The sequence below is a fragment of the Eptatretus burgeri genome, chromosome 3 (assembly GCF_056783735.1).
Source record: "Eptatretus burgeri isolate ZD-2024b chromosome 3, Ebu_testis_v1, whole genome shotgun sequence".
Taxonomy (NCBI): Eukaryota; Metazoa; Chordata; class Myxini; order Myxiniformes; family Myxinidae; genus Eptatretus; species Eptatretus burgeri.
Window position 1 is genome coordinate 53139905 of NC_140963.1, and position 12383 is coordinate 53152287.

General features: G+C 42.8%; 1 protein-coding gene across 1 annotated transcript in view; it reads left to right on the forward strand.

The window, feature by feature from the left end:
• Positions 1-12383, forward strand: part of NADSYN1 (NAD synthetase 1) — an 81279-nt gene that overhangs the window by 1500 nt on the left and 67396 nt on the right. Inside the window, exons 4-5 of the mRNA XM_085873369.1 lie at positions 3762-3878; positions 9609-9662. Coding sequence (XP_085729495.1) covers positions 3762-3878; positions 9609-9662 — 171 coding nt within the window. The remainder of the gene's footprint in view (positions 1-3761; positions 3879-9608; positions 9663-12383) is intronic.

Genomic DNA, 12383 nt, shown 5'->3' on the forward strand with positions numbered 1-12383 from the left:
TCAATAATTCAACCGCGTGGGACAGGGTTATTTGCCAAACTTCAAAATACCTAAAGGCCCACGTGGCGAGCTACCGAGGAATTCACACCCTCGACGGAGCTCGAACGGGACGAGCCGTTACCGTGCTCGACCCTTGCGTAACCCGAGCGGATGGCTACTGAGGTCCCGTCGGTCCAAATGCACAACTACGGCAGCAACGGCCTTTTTAATCCCCCAACACGCACCGTGGTGAGCCAGTGAAGGAAAGGACAAGGACGAGCTGGTACATTCAACAAAATGGATATTTATTACCTTCGCATTCTGCGAAAGGTTATGTATTGGTCGCTGTGTATTTATTTATTTGTGAATATGTGTGTGTGTGTGTGTGTGTGTGTGTGTGTGTGTGTGTGTGTTTGTTTGTTATTCGCATAACTCAGAAAGTATTAAACCAAATCGCTTGAAATTTGGTGGGATGATGGGTTATTATCCAAGGAACATTTGATTAGATTTTGGGAGCGATCGGGTCAAAGGTCAAGGTCAAGGTAACGGAAAGGTCACAATTCGTATTTTTACCATAGCGCGGTTAATTTTGATCTAATTGGCATGCAAACCAATGCCAAAATGTTCAGAATTCATTGCCCAATCTTGTGATGGGTGACATGACACAATTACCTCATTACCCTTGTTAGCGGTTGGGGGTCAAAGGTCAGTGGGGTCACGACCTTTCAAAATATGCGGTTTTGTCATAACACGGTCAAATCAAAACCGATTTGCATGAAACCAACACCAAAATGTTCACTGTTCTGTTCCCCCCACTCTCGTGCCAAGAACAAAAAAGTAGCGGAGGCGAAGGTATGCGCTCTACCGAGTGCCCATTCTAGTTTACAATTGGGGGGGGGACACACAAAGAGCAGAGTTAAACCGACTAAGCAATGCAAATAATGTACAGCAAAGAGCACTTAACAATTCATACCTACAGACGGGGCCCAAGGACACACACACGCACACACAAATACTCAAAAGAAGATGGACCTCAACGGTCTTTATTCGGCTCTCCAGCCGAGGAGGATAGTTCGGCTGGGAGTCAGGATGGCTGGCTGCCTGGCCACGAGCGCGCGGCTGGACGTCCACCCCTTCCCGGAGCTCGGTCGCCAAAGGATGGACCCGGGCAGCCAAATCCAGAGGAGGCGAGACAAGGTGACCTCCCGTGCTGAGCTGGCCGATCGCTTGTCGTACTGCGCCGGACGAGACGCCTCAGATGCGCGGGGTGCAGCCAGACACAGACCAGACTGTAGACGCGCTCGAGCACATGGGACCAATCTCCTCTCTCTCGACCCGACAACCACGATGCCACTCCGAGTGCCCGGGATGGAGGATGAAGGGCAGATGCCAACCAGCGCGAGCGTGAACGAAGCAGCGAGCGCCAGCCGACAAAGTCAGGCGATCCGGCAGACCAAAAACCAACTCCACTCAGATACCTTCTGTCGGATCGCGCCAAACTATTATTCACCCCTTCTCCAGAGGTGAGGAGCCGCGCCTCGGACCCGCTCTCGCTCACTGGACGGTTCTGGTGCGCAAATGCACTCGTCACCCCCGTGATTGGCCAAAAGGGGCGCCAAGTCCGCTGATTGGACTGGGGCGCATGGCGGCCGCCACGGCGGACCGCCCCTCAAACAGGGAGAGTAACATTGTCCTGCGTGGGCTGCGCTCATTGGCCGACCGACGGCAACCTCGCTCGCATCCCCCGGATTGGACGAGAGAGACGCCAGGTCCTCTTGAACTCCGCCCACCACGAGCGTTATGGCATTAGGATGGAGCGAAGGTGTTGTTGTAGTTGTTGGTGATGTAAAAATGTAAAAGAAAACCCTGACTCTCAAAATAACTCTGCAGCGCACGAACATTTAATTCCCATGAGACTAGGGATATATCTATAAACACACACTTACCAATATAACTGTTCTATAAGGACCTGAATGCTGAGTGCAGTAAGCTTCCAAATTCGTAACAATATTTCCAAGAACCCTGCAACATATATATATATATATATATATATATATATATATATATATATATATATATATATATATATATATATATATATATATATATATATATATCGATATACAGCATGAGTGGTTGTGGTATGTGAGATAGTACAGTATTGGTGTTGAAGACAAAGCTGCCATTTGGCTATTTACATCTATGGTGATCAATAAAGTCTCCATCTCATAAACTGTGACTCAACGTTATCTTATTACAGTGTATAAGGTAATTTATAAGACTGCATTCGTGGTGCTAAAGTTCCGGATTTTGTTTTTTCACAATCTTGAACATGTTGACCCCCGACTCTTCGAGTATACACCACTTCCATTTGCAAGCCAAGTGCAGCATGCATGTTCAGAACGTTATTATTTTCAAATTTTACCATTCTATGAGCAAATCTAAGTTCGTTTCTTATTCATCGGACGGGAAACCGCACGTTGTGAGAACTCGTAGCAGGCAGTGGGACAAGATTTTCAATTCCATATGCCAAGTATGAGCTATATGGTAGGACTATAATTAGCACTGAATCGAAGTTGGTATTACGTCATTGCTAATGGTAGACTGTGTGCTGAGTGCCATGTGTTTTTTGCTCACCTGGAATGCAGTTCCGGGGAGCTTATGGGATGGCGTGCCGTCCGTCCGTCGGTCCGTCCAGAAATACTTGAAACCTCTTCTCTGAAATGACACATATAATTTCGATGAAACGTGACTACAACCTTCATCACCCGTGATGTACTAAAGTTCGTTCACGGCATTAATAAAAAATCCATAGGTATTTACTTTCTTCACCGTTACATATTTTGTGGGTCATCCATGCCTTCCAGTGGTTCCCTGGTTATCTTATCCAGCCGCTACCAGGTGAGCACCCAGGGGTATTGTCCCGATGTTTTTCTTTTTTGCTACTTGTTATTACCCTTCAAAATGGCACGTATGAATGCAGATGAAGTGGAAAAACTTGTCATGGAGACTGATAATGATGATCATGATTATTACATTAATTTACGCTCACTAAAATACCAGCAGATTGTTTGTTGCGTTATCTGGCATGGCAGCACATTCTGTTTATAATACAATACAATACAATACAATAGAGTAATCCTTTCTACGAGAACACTCAGTGGTAGAATCTGGTACACCCAGCACTATGAGTTTACTCGTCGTCAGCAGTCAACACGTTAAAATCATTATTTAATTAAAATTGAAGTATACAGGATACTTGAACACTGCACAGGGTGTCGTGTTATATGAACTCTCTGGTGTGTATTGCATTGAGATTCTGTAACCTTCTGGATCTGCCAACTTGTTTTACAACTGCATGTCAGGCCCATGCTTCATGAGATTTTTAAGTCGATGTGACAAGGCCTTGAATGACTGACTGCTTCAGCACGCCTTCCTTTGGTCATTGAAAATCAGCTTTGGTGTATTTAATATGCCATGGTACTGTAGATAAATGGCATCAAAGGGTATGTAGGTGGTCAATAGAAATCGACACATTGTTTGGATAGGATAATTGAGAAAAATAAATCCTATGACTCATGGCTTTCCTGAGCTGAAAGGATTATGAGAAGTTTTTCATATCTATCTTTTGTGGGTTTGTTGTATGTTCATCAACTTTTAAAATCGCTTCTCTCCTTCCAAATTATAAGTTTCCCAACTGTACCTCCAGATGATGGATATGCAAAGCTTTTGGAGAGCAAACATTTTGATTACTGCCATACATTTTACATTTTCTGTAACAGTGGCTATGGCTGCGGGGATCACTTCTTCGAGAACGACACTTGTCTTCACTCCTTCCAGGTTCTTGCCGAACTTTTGCTGTCTCCAATCACCCAGGACATCATCTGTGATGTGGGCATGTAAGTTTCATTTTGATATGGCATATGCTGATTTTCATCCACCACTACATTGGCATATACAGTCCAGTGTGTGTGTGTTGGGCTGATATTGGATCGGTTATTGGTAATCGGCATCGGCCGATTGGATTTAGTGTGAGTGCCAATTACCGATTACAGTACTGTATACAACCCAAAAACCTTGAGTAGCTTTCACCCTATAGTTATGGTGAATTTCATTGAATTAAAAAAACAATGTTGAATTTTCGACATTTCACGGAGTTGTGCATGCACGTTATTCTTTATAAAGAGCTGCCAATCATCGTGTGACGGGTTGAAAAAAATTGGCTCGGTAATTTGGAAAACGTGTTGATACCCAAACTACTTGTGAACCTGGTGTTATCAAATTTATTTTCCTTTGAAACTCACAAAGAGAACCAACATGGCCTTTCTAAAGCACAGCCGATTCATATAAATTGACCAATTGCTTTAGAAACAGCAGCGAGTACAAAGGAAAACACGATTGCTCGTACGCTGCTGAGGTTAAAAGTTAAAACCTGCTGTTCCTCCTCCCTGACCGGTACGTCTTGAGGTCATACGTTCTCGGCGTACTGAGTGTATCAAAACTTCAGTCAAATTTATTTTTTTCACATTTCAAAGGTGTAATGATAGTATTTTGGGATGCTTGAGTATTCTGGATTGTTCAGTGCTGTTTGTGCAGCATATGGCAACAAAATAAACCGTCTTTCATATTATAAGGCAGAGAAACTCATCTTTCTCAAAACGAATTTGACCTTTGTGGACTTTAAATATTAAAACTCCTAAACGTGGCATTTTCCTTATTTTGAACTGTGCAAGCATGAGTAACAAGGTAATGGTTGGTCTCCCACTTAGCCTGTTAAATCACCAGATAAGTATAGCTCCCACTTGTACACTGATATCACCATTTATAACACTGACTCAATGGTTGATCAATTTACTTACTGTACGAGCGACTGCTCAGAACGGAATCTCTTTGTAACCTGGGGACTCGCGGCCTGTACTGTATTTTGAATAAAACTTGCTTTTCACACGACCAGTTAATTATGAAACACTTCATTTTATATCCGTCATCGCTTATCGAATGAGTACACAGTAGCTCATCATTTGTTTTGAAATGACAGGATGCTGTACCGTTCGATGCTCAAATTGATTGGAGAAAGGATTTAAAATGTATCGATTCACAGGCACTCCATCATGTCAATCACGGGTACGGCACCGATCCAGCACGGTATCCACTTCATGTGTGCACAATGCATTATGACGTCATTATTTACCACTTTATAGTTGGAATCGGCATCGGATTATTTACCACATCGATTATATGCCTGGTTCACACTCCAGTAAACTGAGCTACATAGCGAACAATTGCACCTATGGGAAATAAGGGAATGTGTTTCAGGGGTGGGGGGTATCGCTCAACATGATGTTTTCTTGCACATTTATCGTTAACAAAAAAAAAATAAATGGACCCAAAGTAAATTCAACACATAAAAATAACATACTTGTGTATTATTTATAATGATTTAGCTACAAATACTGTGCAGTACAGCTTGCACAAATAAAAAAAAATTGTATACAGTTATAGCGAAGGACTCAGGGGTTCACTCAGAGAGAGGGACAGGGTTTCCAACTCCTCACTGTCCTCTCCATTGATGCTACTGCCCTTCTCAACACCCTCACGAGCTATGACGACGGCACGGCTGGTTGACAGAGGGAGTGGTGGCACAACTGATAGGGCACAGCATTACTTACTTTCTTGGCATGCAGAGGTGCAGTCTGTGATTGAGGTCGATGTTTGGCAGGCATCTTGATGCTATTATTATCAATAAGTCATGTTTTTTCAGGGGCGTAGATGGACAGTGATATTACATCAGAAAGTAGCCCTACAGATGTTGGTCAGACAGTCATGTCATCATTCTTGGTGAGTGGCGAGGTATTTTGAGCTGTTAGGGAGACTGCTTAGGCAGCACCAACGCTCTGGGATTTGAACTCAGCGTCCTTAGCCAACGCCATACATATACTGAAACGCAAAAGAAACTTACCACCTTTTAAAGCTTTAAATATAAACAATAACACTGTGTGTAGTAAATGTGTGAACTTATTTGTGGACAATAGTGTCCTCACTGTCAGATAAAAAGGTCACAGATGGTCACTTGAACCTTCAGTTGTCACTGCATAGCACAGCTATTGAACAGCCGTTTTGACAGTCAGTGATTAGCCAAGGGGTACGGGATGATTTTAATGAGCTGCACGTGATGTCTTGATATTGGCTTTAAAAAGGCCAGTGCAAGATGGGCATTTCAATCAACATGCCACGATTGTCAAGGGATCAACGGCAGCATGTCTTGGGCATGCTGCAAGGTGGATTGAGTGACCGTGAGGTTGCACGTCACCTTGGCTGTTCACACCAGATGATATCGGCCCTGGTGGACAGAGACACCCTCCACAACTCTGCAGATGACAGAGCTCGATCAGGAAGGCCAAGAGTCGGGCAGAGCTGCTTCAGACATTGAGGACTGAGTGGGACAGAATCCAGCAGCAATCCATCCAAAGACTGGTAGGCAGTATGCACCGACGATGCACTCCCTGTATCAAAACAATGGTGGCCACACACGCTATTGAAAGGGGACTGACATTGCACCCTGTGCTGTTCTGTACTGTAGAACAAACTGATGAGATGGTGTATCTTGGTCAAAAACTTGACATGTCATCAATAAAATGTCAATGTTTCAATTAGCTGGTTTGTTTTATTTTGAACTGTTACAATTTTATTACATTTCAAACAAGTGGTAAGTTTCTTTTGCGTTTCAGTATATATACATAAATATATATATATATATATTTTAATATATATTTATATATATATATATATATATATATATATATATATATATATATATATATATATATATATATATATATATATATATATATATACACATACACACATGTATATACAATATAGTTTTTGTTTTTAGGTCAGCGAGCTGACCTAATAAAACCGTTCGATGTCCTCAGGTCCGTCCGTCCGTCTGTCAACAATTTTTATTTTTCCATCTCCTCCGAGACGTCTTGGCCGATCGAGTTCTAACTTAACACGATGATAATACTAGTTGCTCTCTATCGATCGTCTGAGCCCTTTTTCGCATTTTCGCCTTGGGGTCAAGGTTACAGGGTCATCAAGTGCAAAATGACCGATTGGTCGAATGGCCTATAAGGAAGCATCGGACGGATATAATGCATAATGGGTTTCATAGGGATTATTAAGAAGATTTATTTCGACCAACTAGTTTCTCGTTACCTCTGTCATCTGGCCCTGTTTATAATATCCAGTTTCCATTCTAGATAGTATCGAGCTGACCGTCAATCCCGCTCGGGTGTATTATTTTTAATACGAATCCGAGGTTTGTGGAAGTGTGAGCTGACAGAGATGAATGCAATGGAATAACAGAGGGCTATTGTCAGGTAGACACAAGCAAGAAAATTGATGAACAGGAATAGGCCTGAGGGGATGGAACAAAACAGAGTGGCTTAATTGTCTCTGCAATGTTCTACTGCAGACGAGATGAATAATTTATGTTATAAACGAAAAAAATTGATGAGTATGTTTACCACTGTGTGAAAAGAGATGCAGATGTTTCAACCATTGACCATTGTAGCTTTGTTTTGCTCTGACCAAGGGCTAATGCTGGAGACATCAGCCGAACCTTAATTTCTCATGTCATTTCACACAAGTAATAAAATTTTTATTTTTTTTAATGTAAAAGGATGTAGTGATGGTATGTAAACAAGGTAGGATTAGTCACAAGAAATTATCATGTGAAACCATTCCTACATCTTTCTTTGAATTTTGGTTGTTCCCTGTCCATCTCTGAATCCATTTACAATGATAGTGTATGTTTAGTTTCCATGTATGAATTTGACCAGTGAAATCACACACATGAGCGAGCTTTCCCCTGGTCTCAAAGCACCCATCTCCAACAACACCAACACACACACGCACACACATCCGGATCTTCACCAAAAGGAGGTGGATACTTTTGAGACCTGGTCTCCGTTCCATCTCCTGAATCCCACCCACGTGTGGAGATAGCAGCCGCCAACAGCAACTTACATGCACACACACACACACACACACACACACACACACACACACACACACACACACACACACACACACACACACACACACACAGACACACACACACACACACACACACACACACACACACACACAAACATTCATACACATGTATGCACACGTATACATGAAGGCCGGTGCTTTGGGACCTGGGAGGGCTCTGCTCCACCTTATGGGGCCCACATGTGGAATTGCCATCTGGCGACACACATTCAGTGGCCTACAAAAGTGTTCACCTCCCTCCAATGTTTTCATATGTCGATGCTACCTGAGCTTATTAAACCTCCGCCATCGAAGATGGATGGAGGTTACTGTTTTCACCCCCTTTCTGTTTGTTTGTTTGTTTGTTTGTTTGTTTGTTTGTTTGTGAACAGTATTACGGAAAAACTCCTCGACGGATTTCAACGAAACTTGGTGGGGGGGGGGTGAGGTCTGGTCCAAGGATCATGCCATTAGATTTTGGACTTGGTCCAAAATCCAAGATGGCCGCAATGGTGGCCAATTTGCAAAAATATTAGAATTTTTTTTTTTTTTGCATTTTTACATGTTTTAAGTGATTTCCAACCCCCCCCCCGCCCAAAAAAAAATTGTCAGAGAAAAAAAAATTTTTGCAACTTTTTTTTCAACAAAATTTCGATTTCTTTTTTTTTGCATTTCTACATGTTATAAGTGATTTCCAACAAAAAAACATGCCAAAATTATAATTGCGGCTGATGTTGGAACTTCAGGTGGATATACCCACGTAAAATCAATTTCTGTCTCAAGGAATCTAGTTATGACGAATGAATTGAGTATGTAAAAGGGAAAGTTGCAAACTATAACTCTGTGAGCACTGTTGACATCAAATTGAATGAATAGGATATCAGGTTCACTTGAGTGACCTAGCAGTATTGGCGGTGGAGGTTTTGCACTCTACCGAGTGCTCCCCCTCTAGTTTCATGATGCTTTCACATCAAATTTAACACATAGTCTTCACAAGCTACCTAAAGTGATAAAGCTAAAAAATTCAGATAAAATGTGAATAAGTTAGATTACCAGAGAAAATCAGATGATTTTTCAGTTGCATAAACATTCAAACACTGCCTAATTTACCCTCGTTAACTTCAGGAGCAAATTATTTGTTTGAAAGATTCCAATATAAGTGTAATAGGTTTCACCTGTATGTAATTCGTGGATTATATTAAAAAAATAATCTCCCCCACTTGTAAAAGGAGTTTTAAGGTGCAACTCACTTGGTCAACCAACAAGGCAAGAATGAAGACCAAGGAGCTTTCCAACAAAGTCAGACATTAAGTGGTAGAGAAGCGACGTTCAGGAGAGGACGATTCTGAACCCAAATCGAGAGAGATGTATTGTGTCATTTACAGGTACAACCGTTATCCAAAGAAAGATGTCGGAATGGTTTCACATGATCATTTCTTGTGACCATATGTTGAAAATTATGGATTCCATATTGCAGAAGGGCACCATGTGATGCACCATGTAAAATGTCTTGTGCCAAGCATTATACCCGGTTCTTTTGACGATGCTAAAATTTGTTTTTTTATGTCAACATCTGTTTTTGCTGACAGGCCAGTGATGCACAAGAATGTTCGTTACAACTGCAGAGTGATCTTCTTAAACGGGTGAGTTTACAAGTACATCAGCTGCCTCACTGGTGTGAATGGTAGGGAGTGGGGGTCCTGGAGGGGGTAGGTGGGGGTTTGAGTGGTCAGTGGCAAAGTAGTTTTGGGGAAACATTTGGATAGCTGTTCTTAATTCATTGCAAGGTGACACTCCACAAATATGCATGTGCATGTAGGAGACCTTTTTTTTAATTTCTACGACAAAATGGAGGCTCCTGGAAGAGGAAAATGATATGGCAGGCCTATTGAAGAAGGCAACAAGTAGAATAGTCATTAGTAAGGCGAGGTTGGGAATTCAAGTATCCACCTCCTACTGGTAACATTCATCCGGTACTGCCTGTTCATGGTTGGATTGTCAGCGACTAAACCTGCAAACCACCTGAGTCAGTATCCTAAGCCTCGGGAAGGAGAGTGTCGAGACAATCAGTCGGACAACAAACAAAACCTACGAACTAAGGACTGCTCAGGGGATGGAAAAAACAGACATCTAGGTTATTTGAGGTGGAAGGTTGTCGACAGCAACCACCCAGGGTAGTACTACCATTCCTACTTAGGAGCACTAAAGTGGTGCCCAGAAACATCTTACCCTCTCCGTGTCAGGATTTCTGGTCTTACTTTCTGTCTCGTGCAAACTATAGCTACCAGGCTAGCTTTATTCTTTCTTTCTCGCAAACAAACATCATACACTTTTCTTACTCATGTTCACAACATAACTTTACATTCCCTTTCTTATACTTCTCTTTCCTCTAATTTCTCAGAAACCTCCAATTAAATGTGATTAAGTTCGAAAACGTTAACGGCCCCAACTTCCCAGCATACGGGGTGCGAATAATCTCTGGTGACTTACCTGCCTCTGCTGCCAATGAGAGGGGGAAGTGGGGAAGGGGGAAGATCAGGCAGTAGTAGCATTGGTCCCTCCCAAGACCCTTGCCTTTTGAATCAATATGACTTTCTTTTTCAATTCATTTCACCAACATTCGTCATCTTTCTTCGAATCTTTCCTGTGTTTATTCCAACATCAACACGCCTGTTTTACTCCTTGGGGATCTTGAATATCCAAACTTTGACGTCATCTGGCTTAAGATTTGTCTTCCGACCTTCACTATTTTTCTCTGTTTCATTTACTGTTCTCCCAACTATACAAATTTTATAACTGTCTTTGACTATCTTAATTCCTGCCATGAGGCCATGACATCCTCACATCATCAGGCAGAATTCCTCGATTTAGGAGACTTCATTGTACACCACAGGGAGTGGTTGAAATATTCCCACACGGATGTTGGGGGAGTTGAAGCTCTTACATTTTCCATTTTCAGTGATTTGGAAGAAATTATCAACCACCCTAACCATCTCCCAGGTCGTCATGATCACTCTTCCAATACTTTTGGATTTGTTCTTCACTTCCAATCCGTTGCGTTTCAGCCACACAATTTCACCTTCAATTGGTTCTTCTGACCACAATCTCCTAAACGTTTCTTTTTCAACCACCACTCTTTTCCTCCAACTTCTCCAACTAAATGCCACTATTGACATTTCAATCGTGCTGACTGGACTGGTTTACAAAACTTATTTTCTGACTCCCTGGGAACATTACTGCCTCTCTTCCGGCAATGCTTCTACTTCTGCTGAACATATAGCTGAGGTTATTGCTGCAGGAATGGAGGCTTATATCCTTTCTCTTTCAATGTTGTTCTCCGACCAATTCTTGGTTCAATAATTCCTGCTCTATGGCCATTCATGTAAGGGATGCCACATATGGGACATGGAAAAACTCTTCTTCCTCCGACTCGCATTCAGCTTTCATTTCTGCCAGAAATCATTGCAAACATGTTATTCGTGAGGCGAAGCATTCCGTTATCCAAAAGAAATGTGACAACCTCTCATCTTCCACTAATAGTTCTTTCTGGTCCTTTGCTATAAGTATCTTCAACAATTTTTGTCGCTCTACCTTTTATCCGCTTTTCTATTCTGATGATACTGTTACGGCTGTGGAAATTCGCAAGCCACCATTCAGGGCCCGTAGGTGAGATAACTCTAAGTACATGTGTAGTTATCCCCGAACCCGTTGTTTAGAGGGAATTTATGTGATTCATTCGGGCTGCGACGCTTTGAGAAAGCCGTTTTTCTGTTCTATCTTTATTTTGAACCAACCACGTCTCAACCGCCATAACCATCAACCCACCACCGATAAACCCTCCACCACCCTCACCTCTCTCCTTCTACGGCCATTCCCGCACCACCTGTGAACACTGAGCGTCGGGCTGTCTTGGGCCCGTTCAGCGATACGCACCGAGCCGCTAGTGCAAATCGCGGCCTTTCCGAGGGAGAATTCGGATCAAGAACGCTACACGCCCACTTCTGATCCATCCAATTAGCAAGCGCGGAGCGGCTTGGCCCCGCCTCCAGGCGCGTCGGTGTGAAATCGATATATGCAAATTCTAGGATCAGGGGAGGTTCACGCCCACTTTTCCTCTGTCCAATGGGCGAGCGTGGCTCCGCCCTCGAGGTCATCCTGATCCGGAAATTTGCATATTGTTTTCTCCTGCCGGCCTATAAAACGGCGAGCGCAAGGCGAATCGTGGCAGAGTCAGTTTTTGGTAAGAGAGTCATCGAGCAGAGTGTGGCAGCGGCAGAGTGTAGCAGAGAGTGGAGTCGGGTGGCAAAGGCATCGAGTTGGGTTCTGCAGTCGGTTGAGGAGAGTTGGGGGAAGAGGCCAAGGAG